This window comes from Nycticebus coucang, chromosome 6, assembly GCF_027406575.1.
Source record: "Nycticebus coucang isolate mNycCou1 chromosome 6, mNycCou1.pri, whole genome shotgun sequence".
Lineage (NCBI taxonomy): Eukaryota > Metazoa > Chordata > Mammalia > Primates > Lorisidae > Nycticebus > Nycticebus coucang.
Window position 1 is genome coordinate 51,808,838 of NC_069785.1, and position 26,501 is coordinate 51,835,338.

The window sequence follows — 26,501 nt, forward strand, 5'->3', positions numbered from 1 at the left end:
CCAAGAACATAAGTAAAGCAAGCAGACGGCCCTCAGAATCGGAGAATATATTTGCAGGTTATACCTCCAATAAAGGTCCAATAACCAGAATCCACAGAGAACTCAAACATATTAGCAAGAAAAGAACACGTGATCCCATCCCAGGGTGGGCAAGGGACTTGAAGAGAAATTTCTCTAAAGAAGATAGACGCACAATCTACAAACACATGAAAAAAATCTCATCATCCTTAATCATCAGAGAAATGCAAATCAAAACTACTTTGAGATATCACCTAACCCAAGTAAGAGTAGCCCACATAACAAAATCCCAAAACCAGAGATGTTGGCGTGGATGTGGAGAAAAGGGCACACTTCTACACTGCTGGTGGGAATGCACACTAATATGTTCCTTCTGGAAGGATGTTTGGATAATACTTAGGGACCTAAAAATTGACCTGCCATTCGATCCTATACTTCCTTTACTAGGTTTATACCCAGAAGACCAAAAATCACAATATAACAAAGACATCTGTACCAGAATGTTTATTGCAGCCCAATTCAGAATTGCTAAGTCATGGAAGAAGCCCAAGTGCCCATCGACCCACGAATGGACTAGCAAATTGTTGTATATGTACACCATGGAATATTATGCAGCCTTAAAGAAAGATGGAGACTTTACCTCTTTCATGTTTACATGGATGGAGCTAGAACATATTCTTCTTAGAAAAGTATCTCAGGAATGAAAGAAAATGTATCTAATATACTCAGTCCTACTATGAAGCTAATTTATAACTTTCACATGAAGGGTATAACCTAACTATAGCACAAGAATATGGGGAAAGGGCCAAAGAAGGGGAAGGGAGGAGGGAGGTTAGGGTAGAAGGAGGGTAATCGGTGGGGCCACGCCTATGGTGCATCTTAGAATGGGTACAGGCGAAACTTACTAAAGGCAGAATACAATTGTCTACACACAATAACTAAGAAAATGCCATGAAGGCTACGTTGAACAGTTTGATGAGAATATTTCAGATTGTATATGAAACCAGCACATTGTATCCCTTGATTGCACTAATGTACACAGCTATGATTTAACAATAAAATAAAATAAAATGAAATGGAAAAGAAAAATGGAAATACTATCCCACAACAGAGAATATAAACTTGGAAACATGTAAATCATACACAAAAAGATATGACACATGGATGACAAATCCATAGATACAAGATCTATGAGGCCCATATACTAACGATAACATTTTAGTGGTGGGGGGAGAAGCAACATGGAAGACAAGAAAACGCGGCCTGTACTTGCCACTCTCACGAGAGGATCAAAAGTACCTAGTGGATTTTCACCTTCGATCAATCATCTGAGAGACAGCATTGAGAATCAACAGAGAGCCAATAAGAGGTGCCCAGAATGTAAGAGGGAAGTGTAGTGACCCACTCAGCAGGATTAGAGACACACAGGGATAGAAAACAGAGCCTGGGCTTACACTTCCCCAGTGAACACTGCAATCGGAGCAGCAGGAGGGTCCCTCCATTGCAGCAGGCCACTAGATTGACACATGGAGCTGATTTGAGACTGTGCAGCTGAATTGCTCTAGAGAGAAGGCATGGTGGGGTCTTATTAGTTCCTAAACCCTGGGCACTGCAGCTGGCACCATTTTGAGGTCCCAGTGCTGCATCTGTCTGGGGTTAAGATCTGTTGCTGCCACCTCCTCATTCCGCTGACAGGCTGGGGAGAAGCAGGGAGGCCAGATGCTCTTGCGTACCTTATGGGGAGGTGCTATGCACCCCCACCACCACTGGGGGACCAGGAGAGAGCAAGCACCCATGTACCAAATGCCAGATAACATTACCCAGGCAACCCTGGGTAGCTGAAGCTGCCAAAAGATCTTGGTGGAGACAGTGCCTGCAGTTCCAAGTACTTGTCACTGTCATCTAAGTAGGATAGCAGCTGTTTCTGTCACCTGGGTAACATCATCACTGAAGGACCTGGATGGGGCAAACTCTTGTGTAGTTGCACGCCAAATGCCCCATCACTGCCAAGGACCTGGTTAGATGAGCACCCAGGCTACCACACACCAAATGAACATCACTGCCAGACCTGGGCACAGCATGACCCATACTCTACCTGCAACATTAATGCATAGGAGCAAGATGCAAAAGACTCACAGTGCACCTCCCCCTCTCCTGATTAGTCAATCTTCTGGAGTAGGACTCATGCCATCCAAGGATTTCACCCACTCTTCCTTCTCTTCAGATTTCCCAGTAGAGAACGGGTGTACCACATAGATATCTGTCTTGAGTTGAGAGAAAGGTTTTAGATGAAAAGGAACCGGCATAAGAATTCTGTACATGGAAAAAAAAAAAAAACAGGCTGTTTTGACATCCTCAAAGGATCACAGTAGTTCTCAAGTAACAGACTCCAACCAAAAAGAAATTGTTAAAATGTCATATATGGAATTCAGAATAAGGATGACAAGTAAGATCAATGGGATAGACAAAAAAGTTGAGAGCTACACAAAGAGACCAACCACATAATTCAATACATGGATGAAAATTTCATTAAAGAGATAGATAAAGAAAAAAAACAGACCTTCTAGAAATTAAAGAGTCACTTAGGAAATGTAAATACAGTAGGAAGTTTTAACAATATACTAGACTAAGCAAAAGAAAGAATTTCAGAGCTTGAAGACAAGGTTTGAAAATTAACCTAGTCCGAGGAGGCGGAGCAAGATGGCAGACGAGTAACAGCTTCCTTGCATCTGGGCACCGTGAGTCTGGAGAGATAGGACTCCAGGCATCTCTGGCTGGTGGGATCTGCCTATCATCACCCTGAGAGGATACAGGGAGTCAGCGAGAGACTTCTGGACCCCAAGAGGAGGACTAAAACAGCAGAAAACCGGCAAGTGGTCACGTGTGTTCAATCCATCTAAACCCGCCCGCAACTGTAAGTTCAGTAGCAGCGAGACTGCAAACCAGAAAGGCCTTACCTGTGAACTGTTTTGGTGTCTTTGGACTTGGCACTCAGATGAACTGCCTTGGGGAGAGCCTGAGCGGCAGTGCGGAGAACTTTGGCCTTTGTCTAGGGCCCCAGTCTGAGCCGCTGAGCCAGACGGAGCTAATAGTATTTGGCTCTGGGTCACAGGCAGACATTGTGAGCGATCTGCCCCGGCAAGCTCCGCCCTCAGGGTCGCAGAGCTGGAATTGGGTGGGAGCTGGTAACCCAGCGACCAAGTAGCCTAAGGGCAGGGTCTGAGCCGCCTTGCAGCCCTAACCCTCGGGGGCAGAGGGAGACCAGTTTTGGCACACAGGGTAAGTGGATAGCCACTTCAGCAGTGATTCCAGCGACAAGCACTTCCCTGAGAAAGCTTCTGCTCAGTAAGTGAACAAGTTCAAAGTGCCTTTTAAGTGGGCGGAAGAGAGTTTTAGGGTGTCCACCTGCTGGGGTTTGAGAAACTAGCAGCCTCCAGTCGTATCAGAACTGTGATTAACATCTCATACCCCAGAAGACCACGTGTTGCCCAGACAATATTCAATAACATATACATACTGCTTTGTTTTTGGTTGTGTTTTTTTTTTTGTTTTTGTTTTTGTTTTGTTTTGTTTTTTTGGTTTGGCTGTTTTTTTTGTTTATTTTGATGTTGTGGATTGTTGTTTTGTTTTTTAAGTTCAACCTTTTCCATACAGATCCTTTTTCTTTCTCAATTTCTCTAGTTTAATTATAATTTCCCATTGCTGCCTATTTCAATAATTAGAACTTCATTTTTGTTAGTGTTTCTACCACTATTATTTGGTTTTTCCAGCCAATTTTATCCCCATAAAGTTTTCTGTTTGCTTGTTTTGGTTTGATTTACAGCATTTTTGTCTTTCCTCTCTACTTGGTGGAGGTGGGGTACTGTGTCTGATCAGGTTAGCAAAGAGCTGCTGACCTCAAGGGAACCACCCCACTGGGCACCCCCAGAAGGTGGTTTTTTTTTTAAGGTTGTATCAAAGTACCCTACTGTACACCTATATTGCTCTGTCTCCCTCTTTCTGTGCCTCTCTTCTTTTTGTCAATATTCCTTATACCCACACCCTCTCCTTTCTCTATTTTTCTTTTTTTTTATTCTTATCACTCGGTCCTCCTTTCTTTCATCCCTTTTCTTGCTCTTAAACCTTCTCACACTTCTGGTCCTGTAACCCTTAGTCCACAGGCACGAGAACTTAAAGAGCAAGAGGAGAGAAAGGAAAATAAGGGCAAGGAAACAAATAAAAGAAATCACCCATGAGGAAGAACCAGCAGAAAACTCCAGGCAACATGAAGAACCAGTCCAGAACAACCCCACCAAGGGACCATGAGATAGCTACTGCAGAGGATTCCACCTATACAGAAATATTAGGAATGACAGAAAGGGAATTTAGAATACACATGTTGAAAACAATGAAGGAAATGATGGAAACAATGAAGGAAACTGCTAATAAAGTGGAAATTAACCAAAAGGAAATAGAAAAACAGAATCAAATCAGAGATGAACGATATGAAGAATATAAAAAGGATATAGCAGAGCTGAAGGAAATGAAACAGTCAATTAGGGAACTTAAAGATGCAATGGAAAGTATCAGCAACAGGTTGGACCATGCAGAAGAAGGAATTTCAGAGGTAGAAGACAAAGTTTTTGAGATAACTCAGATAGTAAAAGAGGCAGAAAAGAAGAGACAGAAAGCAGAACGTTCACTGTCAGAATTATGGGACTTTATGAAGCGTTCCAACATACGAGTTATAGGAATTCCAGAAGGGGAAGAAGAATGCCCCAGAGGAATGGAAGCCATACTAGAGAATATTATAAAAGAAAATTTCCCAAATATCACCAAAGATTCTGACACACTGCTTTCAGAGGGCTATCGGACCCCAGGTCGCCTCAACTCTAACCGAGCTTCTCCAAGACACATTGTGATGAACCTGTCCAAAGTCAAGACAAAAGAAAAGATTCTGCAAGGTGCCAGGAGTAAGCGCCAGTTGACGTACAGGGGCAAATCCATCAGATTGACCGCAGACTTCTCTAATGAAAATTTTCAAGCAAGAAGACAATGGTCATCTACCTTTAATCTACTTAAACAGAATAATTTTCAGCCCAGAATTCTGTACCCTGCTAAGCTAAGCTTCAAAACTGACGGAGAAATCAAATCATTTACGGATATACAAACATTGAGGAAATTCGCCACAACAAGACCAGCTCTACAGGAAATACTTCAACCTGTTCTGCACACTGACCACCACAATGGATCAGCAGCAAAGTAAGAACTCAGAAATTAAAGGACAGAACCTAACCTCCACACTGATGCAAAAGATAAAACTAAGCAAAGGACTCTCACAAAATAAGACGAATAGAATACTACCACACTTATCAATTATCTCAATAAATGTTAATGGCTTGAATTCCCTACTGAAGAGACATAGATTGGTTGACTGGATTAAAAAACACAAGCCGTCCATTTGCTGTCTGCAAGAAACACACCTGGCTTCAAAAGACAAATTAAAGCTCCGAGTCAAGGGTTGGAAGACAATTTTTCAGGCAAATGGAATTCAGAAGAAAAGAGGAGTTGCAATCTTATTTTCAGATACATGTGGATTTAAAGCAACTAAAGTCAAAACAGACAAAGATGGTCACTTTCTATTGGTCAAGGGAAAAATACAACAAGAAGACATTTCAATTCTAAATATCTATGCACCCAATTTAAATGCTCCCAGATTCTTGAAACAGACCTTACTCAGTCTGAGCAATATGATATCTGATAATACCATAATAACAGGGGACCTTAACACTCCTCTTACAGAGCTGGACAGATCCTCTAAACAGAAATTAAACAAGGATATAAGAGACTTAAATGAGACCCTACAACAACTGTGCTTGATAGACGCATATAGAACACTCCATCCCAAAGATAAAGAATATACATTCTTCTCATCACCCCATGGAACATTCTCCAAAATTGATCATATCCTGGGACACAAAACAAATATCAACAGAATCAAAAGAATTGAAATTTTACCTTGTATCTTCTCAGACCATTAGGCACTAAAGGTGGAACTCAACTCTAACAAAAATGCTAAACCCCACCCAAAGGCATGGAAACTAAACAATCTTCTGTTGAATAACAGATGGGTGAAGGAAGAAATAAAACAGGAAATCATTAACTTCCTTGAGCATAACAACAATGAAGACACAAGCTACCAAAATCTGTGGGATACTGCAAAAGCAGTTTTGAGAGGAAAATTCATCGCTTTAGATGCCTACATTCGAAAAACAGAAAGAGAGCACATCAACAATCTCACAAGACATCTTATGGAATTGGAAAAAGAAGAACAATCTAAGCCTAAACTCAGTAGAAGAAAAGAAATATCCAAAATCAAATCAGAGATCAATGAAATTGAAAACAAAAGAATCATTCAGAAAATTAATGAAACAAGGAGTTGGTTTTTTGAAAAAATAAATAAAATAGATAAACCATTGGCCAGACTAACGAGGAATAGAAAAATAAAATCTCTAGTAACCTCAATCAGAAATGATAAAGGGGAAATAACAACTGATACCACAGAGATATAAGAGATCATCTCTGAACACTACCAGAAACTCTATGCCCAGAAATTTGACAATGTGAAAGAAATGGATCAATATTTGGAATCACACCCTCTCCCTAGACTCAGCCAGGAAGAAATAGAGCTCCTGAACAGACCAATTTCAAGCACTGAGATCAAAGAAACAATAAAAAAGCTTCCAACCAAAAAATGCCCTGGTCCAGATGGCTTCACTCCAGAATTCTATCAAACCTTCAAGGAAGAGCTTATTCCTATACTGCAGAAATTATTCCAAAAAATGGAGGAAGAAGGAATCTTCCCCAACACATTCTATGAAGCAAACATCACCCTGATACCAAAACCAGGAAAAGACCCAAACAAAAAGGAAAATTTCAGACCAATCTCACTCATGAATATTGACGCAAAAATTCTCAACAAAATCCTAGCCAATAGATTACAGCTTATCATCAAAAAAGTCATTCATCATGATCAAGTAGGCTTCATCCCAGGGATGCAAGGCTGGTTTAACATACGCAAGTCTATAAACGTTATCCACCATATTAACAGAGGCAAAAATAAAGATCACATGATCCTCTCAATAGATGCAGAAAAAGCATTTGATAAAATCCAGCATCCTTTTCTAATTAGAACACTGAAGAGTATAGGCATAGGTGGCACATTTCTAAAACTGATTGAAGCTATCTATGACAATCCCACAGCCAATATTTTACTGAATGGAGTAATACTGAAAGCTTTTCCTCTTAGAACTGGAACCAGACAAGGTTGTCCTCTGTCACCTTTACTATTCAACGTAGTGCTGGAAGTTCTAGCCAATACAATTAGGCAAGACAAGGAAATAAAGGGAATCCAAATGGGAGCAGAGGAGGTCAAACTCTCCCTCTTTGCTGACGACATGATCTTATACTTAGAGAACCCCAAAGACTCAACCACAAGACTCCTAGAAGTCATCAAAAAATACAGTAATGTTTCAGGATATAAAATCAATGTCCACAAGTCAGTAGCCTTTGTGTACACCAATAACAGTCAAGATGAGAAGCTAATTAAGGACACAACTCCCTTCACCATAGTCTCAAAGAAAATGAAATACCTAGGAATATACCTAACGAAGGAGGTGAAGGACCTCTATAAAGAAAACTATGAAATCCTCAGAAAGGAAATAGCAGGGGATATTAACAAATGGAAGAACATACCATGCTCATGGATGGGAAGAATCAACATTGTTAAAATGTCTATACTTCCCAAAGCAATCTACCTATTCAATGCCATTCCTATCAAAATACCAACATCGTACTTTCAAGATTTGGAAAAAATGATTCTGCGTTTTGTATGGAACCGGAAAAAACCCCGTATAGCTAAGGCAGTTTTCTGTAACAAAAATAAAGCTGGGGGCATCAGCATACCAGATTTTAGTCTGTACTACAAAGCCATAGTGCTCAAGACAGCATGGTACTGGCACAAAAACAGAGACATAGACACTTGGAATCGAATTGAAAACCAAGAAATGAAACTAACATTTTACAACCACCTAATCTTTGATAAACCAAACAAGAACATACCTTGGGGGAAAGACTCCCTATTCAATAAATGGTGTTGGGAGAACTGGATGTCTACATGTAAAAGACTGAAACTGGACCCACATCTTTCCCCACTCACAAAAATTGATTCAAGATGGATAAAGGACTTAAACTTAAGGCATGAAACAATAAAAATCCTCCAAGAAAGCATAGGAAAAACACTGGAAGATATTGGCCTGGGGAAAGACTTCATGAAGAAGACTGCCATGGCAATTGCAACAACAACAAAAATAAACAAATGGGACTTCATTAACCTGAAAAGCTTCTGTGCAGCTAAGGAGACAATAACCAAAGCAAAGAGACAACCTACACAATGGGAAAGGATATTTGCATATTTTGAATCAGACAAAAGCTTGATAACTAGGATCTATAGAGAACTCAAATTAATCCACATGAAAAAAGCCAACAATCCCTTATATCAATGGGCAAGAGACATGAATAGAACTTTCTCTAAAGACGACAGACGAATGGCTAACAAACACATGAAAAAATGTTCATCATCTCTATATATTAGAGAAATGCAAATCAAAACAACCCTGAGATATCATCTAACCCCAGTGAGAATGGCCCACATCACAAAATCTCAAAACTGCAGATGCTGGCGTGGATGTGGAGAGAAGGGAACACTTTTACACTGCTGGTGGGACTGCAAACTAGTACAACCTTTCTGGAAGGAAGTATGGAGAAACCTCAAAGCACTCAAGCTAGACCTCCCATTTGATCCTGCATTCCCGTTACTGGGCATCTACCCAGAAGGAAAGAAATCCTTTTATCCTAAGGACACTTGTACTAGACTGTTTATTGCAGCTCAATTTACAATCGCCAAAATGTGGAAACAGCCTAAATGCCCACCGACCCAGGAATGGATTAACAAGCTGTGGCATATGTATACCATGGAATACTACTCAGCCATTAAAAAAAATGGAGACTTTACATCCTTCGTATTAACCTGGATGGACGTGGAAGACATTATTCTTAGTGAAGCATCACAAGAATGGAGAAGCATGAATCCTATGTACTCAATTTTGATATGAGGACAATTAATGACAATTATGGTTATGGGGCGGGAAACAGAAAGAGGGAAGGAGGGAAGTGGGTGGGGCCTTGGTGTATGTCACACTTTATGGGGGCAAGACATGATTGCAGAGGGACTTTACCTAACAATTGCAATCAGTGTAACCTGGCTTATTGTACCCTCAATGAATCCCCAACAATAAAAAAAAAAAAAATTGATAGATGAAATTGTAAAAAAAAAAGAAAGAAATCTTTCTGAAGGAACACAAAAAAGTATGAAGAGTAAGAAAACTCAGAAGTTTCTGTATGTTATTGAAATAAAAATATTTGGTTGTGTTCTAAAAAAAAAAAAAAAGAAAATTAACCTAGTCCATCAAAAATATACAAAAAGCAATAAAAAGGAAAGACGAATTTCCCTAAGAAACATGGGACTATGTAAAATGAACACAAATATCAGAAGTATAGGCATCCCTGAGGGTGAAGAAGAAAAAGGAAAAAAGTATAAAAAACCCACTTGAAGGAATAATTAAGAAAATCTTCCCTAGTATCACTAGATATTTAGACATCCAGATACAAAAAGTATTCAAACACCTGGAAGATTTATGGCAAATAGGACATCACCAAGGCACATAGGCATTGGTCTGGACAAACTCAAAGTTAAGAAGAATATCCTATAAGCTGCAAGATGAAAGTATCACATAACTCAAAAAGGACAACTAATCAGACTAAAAGCAGATTTCTCAGCAGAAACCTTATAATTCAGGAGGGATTGTGGTCACATTTTTAAATAGAATGACTACCAGCCAAGAATTTTGTATCCTGCAAAACTAAGTTTCATAAATGAAAAACAGACTTTCCTAGAGAAGCAAACACTAAGGGAATTGGTCACCTCAAGACCTGCCATATAAGATATACTTACAAGTGCATGAAAAAGAACAATCAATATCCAGCAGAGGAAAAACATAAGAAAGTTAAAACTCATAGCTCTTATAACACCATTACATAAGTGAGAAAACAAAGCAACTAGGTAACAATCAACATAATGAACAGAACATATCAATACTAACATTGAACAAAAATGGTTCTAATGTTCCACTTTAATGGTATAGATTAGCTGAATGGATAGAAAAAAAAACCCATAAACAAATATGCTGTCTGCAAGAAACCTATTTAATTCACAAATGTTCTCATGGACTTAAGTAAAGTACATGCAAAAGGAAACCAAAAGCAAGCAGGAGTAGCTATGCACATTTCAGATAAAAATAGACTTTAAATCAGCAATGGTAAAAAAAAAAAAAAAAGAAAAGACAAAGATGATCAGTGTATAATTAAAAAGGAAGCAATTCAACAAGAAAATATAAGGGTGCTAAACATACATGTAACTAATATAGGACCTCACAAATTCATAAAACAAACTCTACTAGAGCTACCAAAGAAATAAACGATGGCATCATATCAGCCAGGGACTTTAATACTGCACTGGACAGCACTGGAGAGATCATCAAAGCGGAAAATTAGCAAAGAAACACTGGATTTAAATGAGACTCTAGGACAAATGAACCTAAGAGTCTATTTAGTCTAAGAACCTATTTATAGAACATACAACCACAAAACTGCAGAATATGCATTTATCTCATAAGCATGGGACATTTTCCAAGATAGATCATATTTCAGGCCACAAAACAAGTTCTCAGAAAATTCAGAAAAATCCAAATCACACCATGTATTGTCACCAGCCACAGCAGAATAAAACTAGAAATCAATTCTGAAAGGAACTCTCAAAACTACACAAATATACAGAAACTGAACAACCTGCTGCTGAATTGATCCTTGGGTCAATGACAAAATCAAGAAGGAAATCAAAATATTTTTCTAATTGAACAAAAAAGATGATATCAACTTCCAAAATCTCTGAGATGCAGGTAAGGAAGTGGTAAAAGGGACTTGATTTCTATATCAAGAACGCAGAAAGATCACAAAGTAATAACCTAAGTCACATCTCAAGGAACAAAGAAAAAAACAAACCAAACCAAAAGCTAGCAGAAGAAAAGAAATAACAAAGAACAGAGCAGAGCAGAGCAAAACAAAATATGAACCAAAAAAAAAAGGCAATACAAAGGATCAAGAAAACAAAAAGGTGGTTCTTTGAAAAGATAAATAAAATTGATAGACTACTAGGTAGATTAACCAGAAATAGAAAAGAGTCAAATAAGCTCAATCAGAAATGAAAAAGGAGATATTATAACTAATACCACAGAAACACAAAATATCATCCCTGACTACTATGCAAACCATTACACATAAAAACTAGGAAAATCTAGAGGAAATAAACTTTTGGAAACAGACCTCCCAAGTTTCAGTCAGGAAGAAATAGAAATCCTGAACAAACCAATAATAAATAGTGAGATTTAAGTAGTAATGAACACCCTCCCACCAAAAAAAAAAAGAGCCCCAAACCAGAGAGCTTCCCAGCCAAATTCTACCACACCTACACAGAACTGGCACCTATCCTACTGAAATCGTTCCAGAATGCCAAGAAGGAGAGAAGCCTTCCTAAGTCATTCTATACAGCCAGTATCATCCTGATGCCAAAGCCAATGAAGGACAGAACAAAAAACAAAACTACAGACCAAGATCTTTCATGAACATAGATTGCAAAATCCTCAACAAAATGCTAGCAAATGGAATCCAATACTAAATTTAAAAAGATAATACCATGATCAAGTGGATTTCATCCCAAGGATACAAGGATGGTTCAACATATGCAGATAAATAAATGTGATTCACCACATAAACAGAATTAAACACAAAAGCCACATGATCATTTCAACAGATACAGAAACAGCATTTAACAAAATCCAGCACTCCTTTATGATAAAACCTCTGAACAAACTAGGCATATAGGGAACAAACCTTAAAATAATAAAAGCTAGACATGACAAATCCACAGCCAACATCATACTGAATAAAGAAAAGGGTCAAGCATTCTCTGTAAGAATCAGAATAAGGGAAGGATGCCACTGGCACGTCTTCTATTATTAGTACTGGAATTCCTATCCAGAAATATTAGGCAAGAGAAAGAAATAAAGGGCATCCAAATCAAGAAAGAGGAAGTCAAAGTATCCCTGTTTGCCAATGATGTGATCTTATATGTAGAAAACCCAAAAGACTCCACCAAAAGATACCCATAATTGATAGATAAATTCAGTAAAGACTCAGGTTATGGAAAAATGTACACAAATTATTAGCAGTTCTATACACTAATAATGATCCACTGAGAGAGAAATCAATAACCAAATACCATTCACAATAGCTGCAAAGAAAATAAAATACCTAGGAATATACTTACCTAGGTAATTTAATAAATACCTAAGAAGTCAATGGAATATCAAAAATCACTCACTCTAGAAGAGCTTTCCTGAATTTGAGATATAGATATGCCACGGATATAGCACACTGAACTACAGAATAATGTGACCATAATAATTCCACAGAAACATAATGCCAAATAAACTATAGATCTCACATTAAAAGGGAGGGAAGGAAGTGGGGAGGTGGGCAGAGGGAGGGGGATTGGTGGGATTACACCTGCAGTGCATCTTACAAGGATATATGTGAAACTTAGTTAATGTGGAATGTAAATGTCTTAGCACAATAACTAAGAAAATGCCAGGAAGGCTATGTTAACCATTGTGATGAAAATATGTCAAACGGTCTATGAAGCTAGTGTATGATGCCCCATGATCATATCTATGTACACAGCTATGATTTAATAAAAAAAAAAAAACAAACCTAGAACTTATTAAGTCTGAAAGAAAGAATGGGAAAGTTTCTCTCTGTTATCCTTAGAAAAATTTTCGTCTTTAAACACAAAAAGAACGTAGCAGTACAATAATTTCTCTTTACATATAATACCCAACCCAAAGAAGTGATAAATTGTGAGGTCTCTACTAACGTGGAGGTTAATGCTAATCCCTCACATCTGGTAATTCATGTTAAACTTCCTGTTTTCATCTCAAAATGACTAGTTAAAAAGAAAACCACATTTAGGATGGGTTTTTTCCTCTAAACAGAGAGGGTCAGGCACTAAGCACTATTCATGAGTTTGCCACTGTCAGGTCCTCACCTCAGCTGGAAGCAGAAAGGTGGAAGGGACTATATGAAGTACCTCTAAGAACTTACACCTCGTTAAAATTATTGGAAGTGAAACATTAAATCCACCACACAAAAGAAAAGAGGTTGTAGCCCCCAATGGAGGGGCCAGCCTTAGGTAATTTAAAGTATATATTTGAGAAAAAGGAAAAAAAAAATGTGTAGTTAAAAGAAAAACCCCAGTATTTATTTATGATTTCTTTTCCTCCCAACATGTTGACAAAATCAGCCAACAAGGAAATGGAATTTTAAAGGTTGTAAACCCAGCAAGTTAAGGTGCTTTCACCAACAGGATTACCTGCACACTGACCACAATGACCAAAGACGTGGCCATGGTAACTGCAAAAGACTGGTAGTCGGCAATGTGTTGCCCATCTTCTCCAGCTACGTTGTAAAAGGCCCCATAGGGGATGAAGAAAAGGGCTAATGAGGTGTAGATTCCATGCAACATGCAGATGAAAAATTTTCGCTTGTTAAAAAGTAGGTTCAGCTGTCCAGGTTCATAGAGCTGGGGACAGTCCATGCTGTTCTGGTCATTCACATCCTGTAAACAGAGTGTAATGTCAGTGGATTGAAGAGACTGAGAGGCGCTGTATTCCCTACTTTCAGAAATAGCAAATGCCTGTTTAAGCATGCCCTAATATGCACTACTCACTGGGCTAGAACAGGACATTATCTTGTTTTCATTCCCACAATAACCCAGAGGATAATAAAATGATTCCTCTATTATAGAGAAGGAACTTGAGTCTCTAAGAGAGATTCATGAGCGGTCACACATGAATTCTTACATAGCAGAACCAGGACTTGACTTGAACTTTGGCTTCAAATCGAAGTTTCTTTCCTACACGCCCCTGCAGGCTGCTAAGGCTGCAGGCTCCTCAGAAGCATTCACACTCCCAGAGTCCCAGCACATCAAGTGCAGCCAATGAGCCCCAGGAGCTCATTACCAAGGCAGTAAAGGGTATTGAGGGGTAGATGGCTGCAGAGAGCAATGGAGTCAGGATTAGCAAATCAGAGGGACTGACTTTGGGGGTGAGTAGGAAGAAGGGAGCAGGGAAAAGGGGAAATTCCATGTGGAATTCCAGGTGGGAAGGGAGCTGACACTGAGAGTTTAGAATGTGAGTGTTCCACCCACGGCAGTTACCAATGGTTCAGGACAAAGAATTTAGATGGAATGAGAAAGCTGCATGTTTAGCACCAAACAGGTTCTGGGAGAAACTTAAGTGATGCTTCTCAAACTTAGTATGCACACAATCACCTGGGAAGCAGATTATGCTTCAAAAAGTCTGAGAGCCCAAGCTGTGCATTTCTAGCCAGCACCAAAGAAATGCTGATAACTACACCACAAGCACCAAAGCCATGTGCCAAAACCCACAAAGGATGGCAAGAATCAACCACTGGAAATACACAGTATCAGAGGACCACAGCTGGAAGAGCATCCAAAAAAATGGAAGCAACACAGCTGGCAAACTCTTGGGCAAGACAAAGGTCCGTTTCCTCTTGTGGGATGGCACAGGTAGCCCCTAAGGGGGTCCCATGAAGAGTACCGATGTGTACTCTTCAGGAAATCCTGCTTTGAGTTGCTGCCAGATGTTTCTTCCTCAAGTCTGGGTTACATGTACAGACTTCAAAACTCTAGGGACTAAGCTCATGACTCAGTCCCTAGAGTAATAGGTCTAGCTATAGTCTTAGATCTGTCACTTAACCCATCTGAGCCTCAGTTTCCTCATCTCCAGAACTGCAAACAGTAACGTTTTCCTCATGGAACCATTGTCATGCATAATTAAAAGAGTATGTTGAATATTCACCAGAGTTCTTGCCACATCGCGAGTAATAAACAACAGATGCTTCTATAAATAATAATAAATAAAATAATGATAATAATAACAATGGTAATAATGTATCAATCTCAAAGTTAAGTGGACTGGTTCTAGGCTTAGTTCTGTCACTTATTGGCTATGTGACTTTAGGGCAGTGACTTGAACCTCCAAGGCTTGGTTTCCTCTTTAAAAAATAAGCAGATCCTGTACAAAAACAAAGTACATAAACAAAGCATGTGTATCCCCTAATATTCCCAAGCTAAAAAAATAAATAAAATTTTAAACAAATTTTGTCAAATGAGCAGATCCATAGATGATTGCTGAGACCTAGTCCTGTGATCAGTGTAAGGGCCAAATTTGACAAAGGAGGAGAGAAAAGGCACTGACACTCAACTTGATGGCAATAAGGAGCCTTATTATATTGTTTTTGAATTACACAATAACCATCTTTTCCAAGAAACTGCTTTATTTTTATTATTTTCTTCCACATTCTGGGCAGCTACAAAGCACCAAGAAAAGAAACACTTGTAAACACAGGCACTTGGAAATGAATATGCTTAATCCGTTACATCTAGAGTCTTCAGAAGTTCATTACTTTTTGTAGAATTCTACAAAATATGCCTCTTACAAACTGCCCTTTTTTACATAAGAGAAGTGAATCTTACAACTGATTACAAAGCCAGCAGAGTGGGAGAGGAGAGCAAGCTCATAAGAGAAGATTTATATTTTGCAATCGAGGGCTCAGGGCCAGAAAATGAGACCTAGCAAACAGTCTAACAGCAGCCTGGAGAAAATCTGGTCTCCTTAAAAATACTTCACAAAAAGAAAAAAAAAAACTTTTAAAAATAATACACTCTGTGTCATGGAAACTCAGCTGGCTGGTCTTTTACTTCCCCACAGGCAGCCAGACATTTTCCCCCTTCCAGGAAGTACCTCCAAGGCTCTGAATACACCAAGGATCCACCATTTTTGAAACAGATTCTCCCTTCTCCCCTCTCACGCACGTTAATGTGGACAAGGGAGGTCTGTGCTCTTTCTCCCTAGGGCTATCGGGCTCTGTGTCCTCTCCCATCAGCAAGCTGCTCTGCTGACCTGTAGTTCCTGTCCTGGGGCTGTGCTGGCCAAGAAACTCTCAGGGCAGATGCTAGCTGCCTGTGCTCCAACCTAGTTCCATAATTTTCTGTCACTGCACGGTTCTCTGCAAGCTCTCAGAGGCTAAAGTAACATTTCCCAGTGTGTCAACTACAGACACTAGTACTGAGGCAAATTAATATATGAGGTACCATTTGGGGTGGGGGGGTAGTTTTGGGAAAATGCTGAGCTAAAATGAAGTCAAAGGAATTATTTTCTGCAAGACTTCTCTGAGCCTTTAGGGCAATATTGTGGGGTATGAATCTCTAAGAGAATAATAGCCAAACTTTGATCAGAGAACACTTTGGGGTAAGCTGGGGGACAGGCCTGAGGAGTAGATCTGGAAGGTTTTGTGATCTATGCAACACCTACTAAAACTATTGTAATTACAGCATTCTTTCCATGAATGGTGTCTTACTTAGAAGCCAGAAGCAAGTAAAAGGTATAACAGAGAAACTAAATTGTAAAGATGGAGTGAAATACATACCTGGTCAAAAATTCCCATGGCTAAAACAGGTAGTGATGTGTAAACAATGTTAAAAAGGGTGATGAACCATTGCTCATAAACAGTCTGAAAAGAAATAACAGATCAGTGAGAAACACCATCCACAGTAGTGAGTGAGAATGTTTACTTTTAGGCTCTCAGATTAAATAATCAGATTTTCTGAGGCAGGTAGGAGTTAGCTTTGGAAGTCAGACAAAGGTGAGTTCTTCCCTAGGCTCTGCCTTTTATCAGCTATGCTGTCTTAATGGGATACTAGATTTCCCTAAACATCAATTTCTTTATCCCTATACTCTCCCAGTGATTCCATACTCTCCCAGCAGTGTGGAGTATGGGTGAAATAATATACGCAGCCCACCTAACACAGTACCAGACTCGTATGAGGCCCTGGATCCTTAGGGCACCTTGATGTTTTGTTCTTCAGGTTTTCAGTGGTTTATAATTAGTCCAATTATCTGATCTAAGTGATAAACAGAGTTCACCAAAATCTTCAGAGGGAAATACAGAAATGAACCTATTTCTATCCTGTGTTCAAACGGAGAGCTTTTTCTTCGGAATGGTTTGAAGCAAGGTAGGCATGAATCCAGACGTTCACCACACTGGGCATAAACAAGAAAGACTATAAAAACATCCCCACACACTTATAAAGAATAAATTACACAAGACTTCTTTGTTTAAGCCTCGCTAAAAGTCAAAGAGTCATGTGAAACAGGCAGTATGTCCCCATTTTTTTGATGAGTACACAGAGGTGTGGAGGCAGAAACTTTCAGTTATGGAGCTTATTACAGGCAAGGTTAAAATTTAAAACCCAGGTCTCCAGCTCCTAACCAAAGCCCATTCTACCACTTCATCATTCATTCATTCACTCAGTATTTACTGAGAAACTGCTATGTGTCAGGTACTAGGTTCTAGGCAATAATAATTCAACATTATCAATCAGATAAAAATTCCTCACAAAATTTACATTGTAATGACAGTGGGAAGGACAAATAATATACAAAATCAAATTTTATAGAGAAGGGGAAGAATGAGCAAGTCGGTTAGAAGGTTTAAGTACAAAAGAGAAAAGTGGGTTGGGAATGGGGAGAGCTCTAATTGCAATAAAGTGATTGGAGAAGGTCTCACTGAGAACTGACATTTGAGATAAGATTTGAAGGAAATAAGGGATCAATATGCAGCTTTCTGGGACAGGAGCACCCCATACTGCAGGTAGATCCCATGGACCATCCCTAAGCCAAGAAAGCACCTGGTATGGTTGGAGAACAGAATTATGGGCAGCTGGGAGAAGCAGAGTGACCTGCAGGGAAAGAATGGAGGTCAAGAGGTAAGAAGGAGAATCCATGTAGTTAACCAGGGTTTATTCTCTAAGTGAAATGAGAAGACATTAGAGGATTTGAAGCAAAAGAGCAACCTGATTTGATTTACATTTTAATGAGATCACTCTGGAGGCTGTGCTGAGAATAGACTGAAAGCAATAGTAGAAGTGGGAAAGACACATAAGCCTGTGCCTCAGAATAACTGTTTCTAATAACTAATTTTAAGTTCTATGAATGATAATTCCCTTTTGTTGTTCTCTGAGTCCAATCAGTGTCATCATCTGGTTTGAATTCTACTATAAGAGATTTGAAAAGGGGGACTATGTACAGTGATATGCTGATAAATGTTTAGCAATTGGCTCTTTAAAAAAAAAAAGAAAAGAAAACCCCAATTTGTAGCATTTGCCAATTTCCATGGTGTAAATATTTCTCCATGACTGATTTCAAGCAGTGATATCATTAAATGTAAAACTGAGGTATGCAATAGCACATCTTTATATAGTATTTCTACTGTACAAATCCAATAAAACAATATCAAGAGCATAAACAGTAAAATATAATAAAATAATTAAGTAGTGATTATATTTGAGTATATTGATTTTATTTTTGTTTATAATATTTATTTAAATTATAAATTTATGTAATTTAATTTTTAATAATGGCTATATATTACCATTGACTAATAAAATTCCTGAAAATTTAACAATCAGTTCTTATGAACCACTACAGGCCAGCTCTAACAAACCACAGTCTATATTCATGCTGGGACCAAAATGGTATAAGACAGCAACAGTCAAAGGATAATGGACTTGATACAGCAAGAAAGCATCTGCAGAAGGTCACAGCAGTAGTCCAGAGTGCCGGGCAACCATGAGGATAGACTGGTAAAGCTGTCTAACTCTCCGTGGACAGCCCCCCTGGTGGGGGGTACTTTAGCAAAGGTATCTGAAACAAGCCTGAATTTATGGTACTCATACAGGATTGGCAGCATATGCTATAACAATTGATCTATACCAAAGTTCCCACTGAAAATAACAACAACAAAAAAGCATCTTCAACAAAGCATGATTTGAACAAACAAGATACTAGCGAATTACCTATCTAGATCACGGAGAGAATTATAACTTGACAATACCTTAAGGCCTAGGGCCTTTCTCCAGAAACTTTGTTTATTTCCTTCTACCAGTTGCTGAGGATGGGATGAAAGCCTGATATTTTCTGGGCCAGCCAACTACCCTGCCATAGAGTCTGTGACCCCACTGTTGGGAGACTGCCCTTTGATCCCAGCCCAGAGTGGAAAGGGTTTCATCAGGATCTCTATGCTTGGCAAACACTGACTCTGTCCCTTGGGCCCAGGAAACTACCAAAGGCACAGCTCAGCCTCTGGGTTGCCTTCTGCAGATCATCAGCACTCCTAGGTACACAGCTCAGGGTAGCATGACCCTGCAGCATCCTCAGCCTCAGCAGTTGTTAATAGGGGCCCAGACTCCAACTCCTGTCTACCCCAAGAGTCTACCAGAACTTCCCCTCAGCCTATATCTTCCTTCCGACAAGTGAATGTGTCCAACTCCACTTCTAGATATATTTAGTCAGAAACATCTATCTTTGTGCACTAAGATACATACAAAAAAAAAAAAAAATACTCAGAGCAGCATGGGTTGTAACAGTCCCGAACCAAAAACAACCAAAATATCCATCATGAATAGACAAAGACCTTGAAGTACACTGAGATTATGAAATAATGAAAAGCAAGCAACTATAGCTATATCCAAAAACAACTGAATAAAAAATGCATACAATTGAGCAAAAGAAGCCAAACACTCTATGACTTCATTTAAATAAAGTTCAAAGGCACGCAGACCTAGTCCATGTAGTTTAGGGATTCCTACTCATATGGTAAGATTATAAAACAAAGCAAAAAGAGGGACAGTCAAATGTCAAGGTGATGGTTACCTCTGGAGGGTAACCATGACTGCAAAAAGCCACCCTTGGGTGTTTGGCAATGTCCTGTTTGCTTGTGCTGGATCGCAGTACATGAGTGTTCATTTTGCAACAACTTATCAAGCTGACATTTGTGAAATATGTGCTTTTTTGTAGATTTGTTATATTTTACAAATAATAACAATAGTAAGTAAAAAAATGTGACCTTATTTCATAGTCTCAGCCTGGTGAGACTTTGGAAAAAGTCTGATGCCCATGCCATACCCCAGGCGATCAACTCCCCACCCCTGGGAGTGAAATATAAGTATTGTAGTTTTAAACTTTTCCCCAGGTAATTCCACTGTGAAGTCAAAATTGCGAATTACACTCACTCCCATCTTTAAAAAATAATAATAAAGCAGAGCGGCTGACATAACTCCTCAGCCCTTTTTTTTTTCCCTCAGCCCTTTGATGATGGCATCTAACTCTCATTAAATACATCAATCCATTTCACAATTGCAGTATGGAAAACAAAAGAGGGGAAAAGCAGTTAAACTCAGGCCTGGTAGCCCTGGGCAGAGCCTGGTGCTATGAAATCACTTCTTCATCCTTCACATCATCTACCACCCAACTTCCACTCACTGAGAAAAGATGACTTCGGGTATTAGGAAGAAAGAAAGAATCTGAGAAATGATAGCATAGGAAACTGATTAGCTGGTGAGTCTGCATAAAGCAGCCTCATTGCCACAAACCAGCTGGAATTAGGACCTACAATTGTTTGACAGCAGCATTTGTCAACTGGCAAGATGTGAAGCTTCATTTCACAACTGGTGCAGAGAGGGCAGGAAGGGAAAATCAGTTGGAATAAAGTTTCTATAAGTTTCTGCGATTTCTTGAAGAAGTGTTTGCTGCCACTCAGAATTGCAATTACAAAAGGAAGGAAAAAGAGCTGACATTCACTAAATACCTACTCTGTGCCATGGTAAGTGCTTTACATATATTAGCTTTTAACAAACCTATGGGTTAAGTACTATTAACAATCCCCAGTTTACAAATGGGAAAACAAAGGCCCATCAAAGTTAGGATATGCCCAATGTCAGACATCAAATACAAAGGTTATCTAAATTCATGCAGGGAACTGTTGGGGGATTCACAACATCAAAACTATTTTCGCAATAACACTAAGAAGTTATTTATTTGTACTTATACCTCATTCTTTCATGAGTATATGACTTATGATATCACAATGACTAAATGCAACAGAGGATATGAGAACCCAGCTGTCTTCCATTATGCCAAATAGTTTCATAAAAGTGTAAAACAATGGCACTCTTCTCATTAACTTTTTTTCATTTTGGATGATATAATCATTTTCCTTAAATATATGTTATTTTTGTAAACATGTCATGGATTCATTATTTTTTAGCAAATTAATACAACGTTTCAATATTTTTCTTCATTTTTATTTCTAAGATGATAAATATTGGCAGATAGGGTCCTGCGATTGTGAAGTTTGAGAACTGCTGGCCAACCAAGTGTCAGAAGCAAATTATGAACCTTCCTGTCCACAACACTGACTACGATATGAAACCCCCTCTTTCAATCAGTGGTATCATTTGGCAAGTTACCTTGTAGGCTTTTTTCCTCACTTTGTTTTACATAGTTGAAAGCATACACTAAATACATATAAAATACATGCAATTTGTAATTGCAATTCTGAGTGGCAGCAAACACTTCTTCAAGAAATCGCAGAAACTTATAGAAAATTTATTCCAATATATATGTATTTATATATTTAAATACATATAAAATGTCACTTACAATAATATTACCCTTTACACAGGTTAAACCTCTCTGATGGCTTCCCATTTTACCTGGAATAAATCTAGAGTCTCTCTTCATCTTGGCCTAAAAGTCCTTCTCCAGCCTGTGCCTGCCTCTTCAACGCCATTCTAGCTTCACTCACTGAGCCACAGCTTCATTGATCATCTTCCTCCAATTTACCAGCCTAAAGACATTTGTACGTGCTGCACCCTCCACCTGGAATACTTTACCCAAGGTGCTCATATGGAAGGCTCCTTTTAAACACGCAGGTCACAACTCCACAATGTGACCCTCTCAAGGAGACCTTTTTACATTACCCAGTTCTTAATAAAATTCTGAAGCTATCTTACTGATTTATTTCTTTATTATCTGTCTTTATCCCAATAGAATATAATCTCCATGAAAACAGAAACATACTTGCAACTCTCAATCCAAGGCCTAGAGTAGTATCTAGCCAATGGTAAGTACTCTATAAATATTTGTTGAATTAATTGTCTTGCAGCTTTCATAAATGTTACATATTTAAACTCCTACTGGGTGTGTGGGGGTGGAGGTGCCACAGAATCCCTCACACTTACTATGTCAAGACCTGAGCTCACCCTCACAACCCCCTCAACCAGGCCCACCTCCTGTGTTTGCTGTGCCCAGTTTCTGATGCCACCACATCCACCCCAGCAGCCAAGTCAGAAACCTGAGATTTCTCCCTCTCTCTAATACCCCACATCAAAGCACTCCCCAGTCCCCCTGCCCACGCCTTTCTCCACTCTGGGACTCTGCTATTGCCTCTCTGCTGGGGTGCCCATCCTCGGCCTCACTGATCCTTGAAGTGTCAGCCTAATGGGAGATAGAGGGTGCAGGTCTTCTAGGAAGGTTTCCAGAGCCCTGTCCCCTCCCACCCTTCAGAGCTGGGTTTCAGGCCATTCCATAGCAGTTCCATGACACCCTCTACCTCACTGCTTCATAGTTATCAACTTACATTTATTTATGTGCTGGTTCCAGGCCCACTCTACTAGACTGTGAGCTCCTTGATAGCAGGTTATATGATTTATTCATCTGTAGGACCCAAGAGCCTAATAGTGCCTGGCAGGTGATAAGTACTTGATAAAAGGAAGCTGGTAATTTAAGGGTAAGGGAGTCAGCAGACAGAACATACAAACTTAATGAGCTATTCAAGCTCTCTGGGTCTTGGTTTTCTTGACTATAAAATGCAGATTATAGGGAGGCTGTGAGTAGTCAATGAGATAAGGCAGATACCAGTACCATGTCTCAGTAAGTGAGCACCATATTATAGTAGGAAGAAAGGAGGGAGGGAGGAGAATATAAGGATCCAAGCTTCAAGCAATGTATTTAACGGGTAAATAAAAGGTACATTTCCCACTAATCATGTTTTATTGAAAGAACTAACTATAGGTATCTATTGCTACATGTACAATAAACTACTGTATTCATGAGAACAATAGAAAATTAGAACGAGATTTAAAGAAAAATGAATATCTTGATATTATTAAGCATGTTCTTCATGAATACTTAATTATATAAATCAACATTCACTCTGATTCTTTTCTTATCTCAGGCTTTACCAAAATGTGTTAACCTGAATCCTTCACCTTAGAAACCTCCTTTCCCAGTTGTGGGCATTGGCTTAGCATAGTTTAGACTACAGAGTCTTCCACAGAAATTAAAGCTACAAGCAGTATTTCTTCTATAACAGGTAAAGGGTAATATTATCTGCTCAAAGTGTTATCCATGCCCCACTTTTCCTTATGGTCCTTAGATTTCCCCTAGAAAATGTATAAGGCCCCCCTCTCTGATAACTGGAACAGGCTGCAGGGCACATGAGCCAGGATCAGGACCCACGTGACCCTGTCCATGTCTCTCCTTTCCAGGCACACTCAGGCTCTCTATCCCCTCTCCCCGAACCCCCACTTCCTCACATACACATGGCTGACCAGATGCCTGAGGAGAGGGGCGAGGGGGTGATTCTTTCAAAGTCTCTGGGCTGACGTTCTGATTTTTGGATGACTCCAATTGTTTATGTAAACAAGGGCGCCACAAAAAAATATTTGTCCTAGGGCCCCCTACTCCTTGGGCAACCATACCACTTCTACTTCCAAAATTCTGTCCCCATCTCCAAGATCCTGGATCAGAGAGAATAACTATGCTCCTACAAGATGCCCATAGAACGCTGTACTTGTCTTTTCACTACTAGGAAAACAATGGGGCAGGAATGTTCATTTTTCCAACTTCACTGTTTTCCTGTTTCAGGAAAGCTTCTCTTTGCTCCCTTCTTTGTGGGAGGAATTTATCAGCCTTATCAGCCATGCCAGAGTAAAAATACTCCGGCTACAAGTTACAATCTGAAAACAGCTTGGGAAGCCCAAAATCTGTAATTTATAGAATAACATATTTAAATAAACCTTAGGAAGATTCGTAAACAATTACAAAGGGCTTTCTGCTCTGAGACCATTAGCCTAGACCCTACCACCTTGGTCAAATAACGAGATGAGCTTAGTACCTCTTTGGTGTATCCCCCTTTTGCTGCTGGTCACAGAGGAAAACTATATAATGACCTTTTTATTGGCCTTAAAAAACATTTGTCATTTAAAGAAAACACATTGCAGAATAAATACGAGGTGCTCAGCCTCAGCACATCTGTTATTGATTTGCGTAATTAGCAGAAACCACTAGCAGCATCCAGGAAGAATGACCGGAGCCTCAGCACCCACCCCACCCACTCCAGGCTTGCCACAGAGCACATCTGGAGGCAAGGGGGAGAGGAGCTGCTCTGCTGGGTGGAGATGGGCTTACAGGTAACCAGATCCATGAAGTCATCAAAGCCCAGAGATTAGTCGCACTCCTTCACATGACTTTCCAAACTTTTCATTGTGAGTTTTCTTATATTGTTCGACAGAACTAACGTTTTTCAAGCCTTGACAAAATAATTGCTTCCATATCATAGCAGAAATGAAGAAAAAAAAAACACACAACATACACAGTTCTGTATCTCACTGACAATGATAAATTGTCATCAGATAATATCATCTCACAAGTACACAGTGCCAGTAGTTGCATAGTTTTAAGCATGAGTTTTCTAAATAGGACCTCAACCAATTTTTTATTTTTGGCTCTATCTCTGGTGGGGGACAGCTCATTTTTATGAAAAATCCTGAGGGGATAGGATGCTTTTTAAATAAGCTACAGGTATAAATAATGAACACAAATCCATGGTGGACTTCATTAAAAATCCTGTAAGTTTCTGTAATAGACTGGAAAATGACATGTCATTAAGAAGGACCCATAATTCAGCTTAGAGATGTAGTCTCCTTTATCCAAACCCCTCTGGTCTAGAACTTTGGTTGGAAATCTCATTAAGATAGATTATACAAGGTGGACATAAAATAGTTTAACATAGTAAATTGCACATGAACTTTATGAACATTCTGTATTTAATTTCTCTCTCTGGAAGTTTAGTTGAAGAGTTTGCCACAGCAAAAGGTAGCCTCAAGATTCCATATGATTTTAAAAAACAGTTTGCCTAGAGGCAGAGCTTTCCTAAGGAAGGGTCTAAGCTGTGAGAGACTCTCCCAGGACATTAGCTATATCTCAGTGAGAAGTTCATTTCCTCCACATAGTTATATCAGACTGTTGTTCCTGGATGTTTTTCCTTTAGATTCCAAATGAAGCAAACATTTGCCAATTCTGGGTTGAGGGAAGACAGTTTAAAAGATGGAAGGACATGGTGGCTCACACTTGTAGTCCTAGCACTCTGGGAGGCTGAAGTGGGTGGACTGAGTTCGAGATCAGCCTGAGCAAGAGCAATGACAGCCATCTCTGCTAAAAATAGAAAAAATTAGCCAGGCATTGTAGCAGGTGCCTATAATCTCAGCTACTCAGGAGTTGAAGAAGGAGGATTGCTTGAACGCAAGAGTTTGAGGTGTCTGTGAGCTATGATGATACCACGGCACACTACCCAGGGTGACAGAGTAACACTCTGTCTCAAAAATAAATGAATAAATAAAATGAAATATAAGGACCCAGCCATTGGCTATTCCAAGTTTATGATAAACTGAGCACAGAAGTGGAGTTGGCAGACTTTGGGGTTCCAGTCCCAACCTTGCCCACCACTGATGCTCAGCCCTTGAGGCATTCAGGCTTCTCCCCTGTAGAAGAGATTGGGCACACTGTCTCTAATTCCCCTGCCAGAGCGAAGATTCTAGGTTTTGACAAGATATGCACTTTTTGTTCCTTGCCCTCATTGTTTCTACCAGGAAAGTCTACCTAGCAAAGTAAGCAAAAGGGAGTCTGGTCCCCTCCCAGGCAGATTTCCACCCATGTGTTCCAGACCAATCACAACACAGGCGAGGTGCTGAAGTTAGAAGTCCATAAACCAAGCACATCCCAGCTTGCCCCATATCACCACTCATCTGAGGGGCCCTGTTTGCCACCATCCCCAGGCCATGAATGAGCCCCAGGAGGTACTCTTGGAGCCTCGCATACCACAGCTGGATGAGCCTGCACATCTGCCCCAGCCCACCTACCAGGATGGAATCTACAGGAGCTATCTTCAGAGAAGAACAGCCTGGAAAAAATTCACCAGGTCAAAAGACAGGCCAATATAGCACAGAAATAGGACATGTCATTTCACTAAGTAATTAAACTGGTGTTTTTGAAAGTCAACATTGTGTC

The 26,501-nt window shown here is 39.6% G+C and overlaps 1 protein-coding gene across 3 annotated transcripts in view; it reads right to left on the reverse strand.

Moving 5' to 3' along the window:
* ATP8B4 (ATPase phospholipid transporting 8B4 (putative)) overlaps positions 1 to 26,501 on the reverse strand; it is a 285,374-nt gene that overhangs the window by 14,753 nt on the left and 244,120 nt on the right. For all 3 annotated transcript variants that reach the window (XM_053596147.1, XM_053596146.1, XM_053596148.1), the window contains 2 exons: positions 16,741 to 16,824; positions 13,601 to 13,846 (listed from right to left, as the gene is read on the reverse strand). In XM_053596147.1, the coding sequence (XP_053452122.1) occupies positions 13,601 to 13,846; positions 16,741 to 16,824 (330 nt within the window). The remainder of the gene's footprint in view (positions 1 to 13,600; positions 13,847 to 16,740; positions 16,825 to 26,501) is intronic.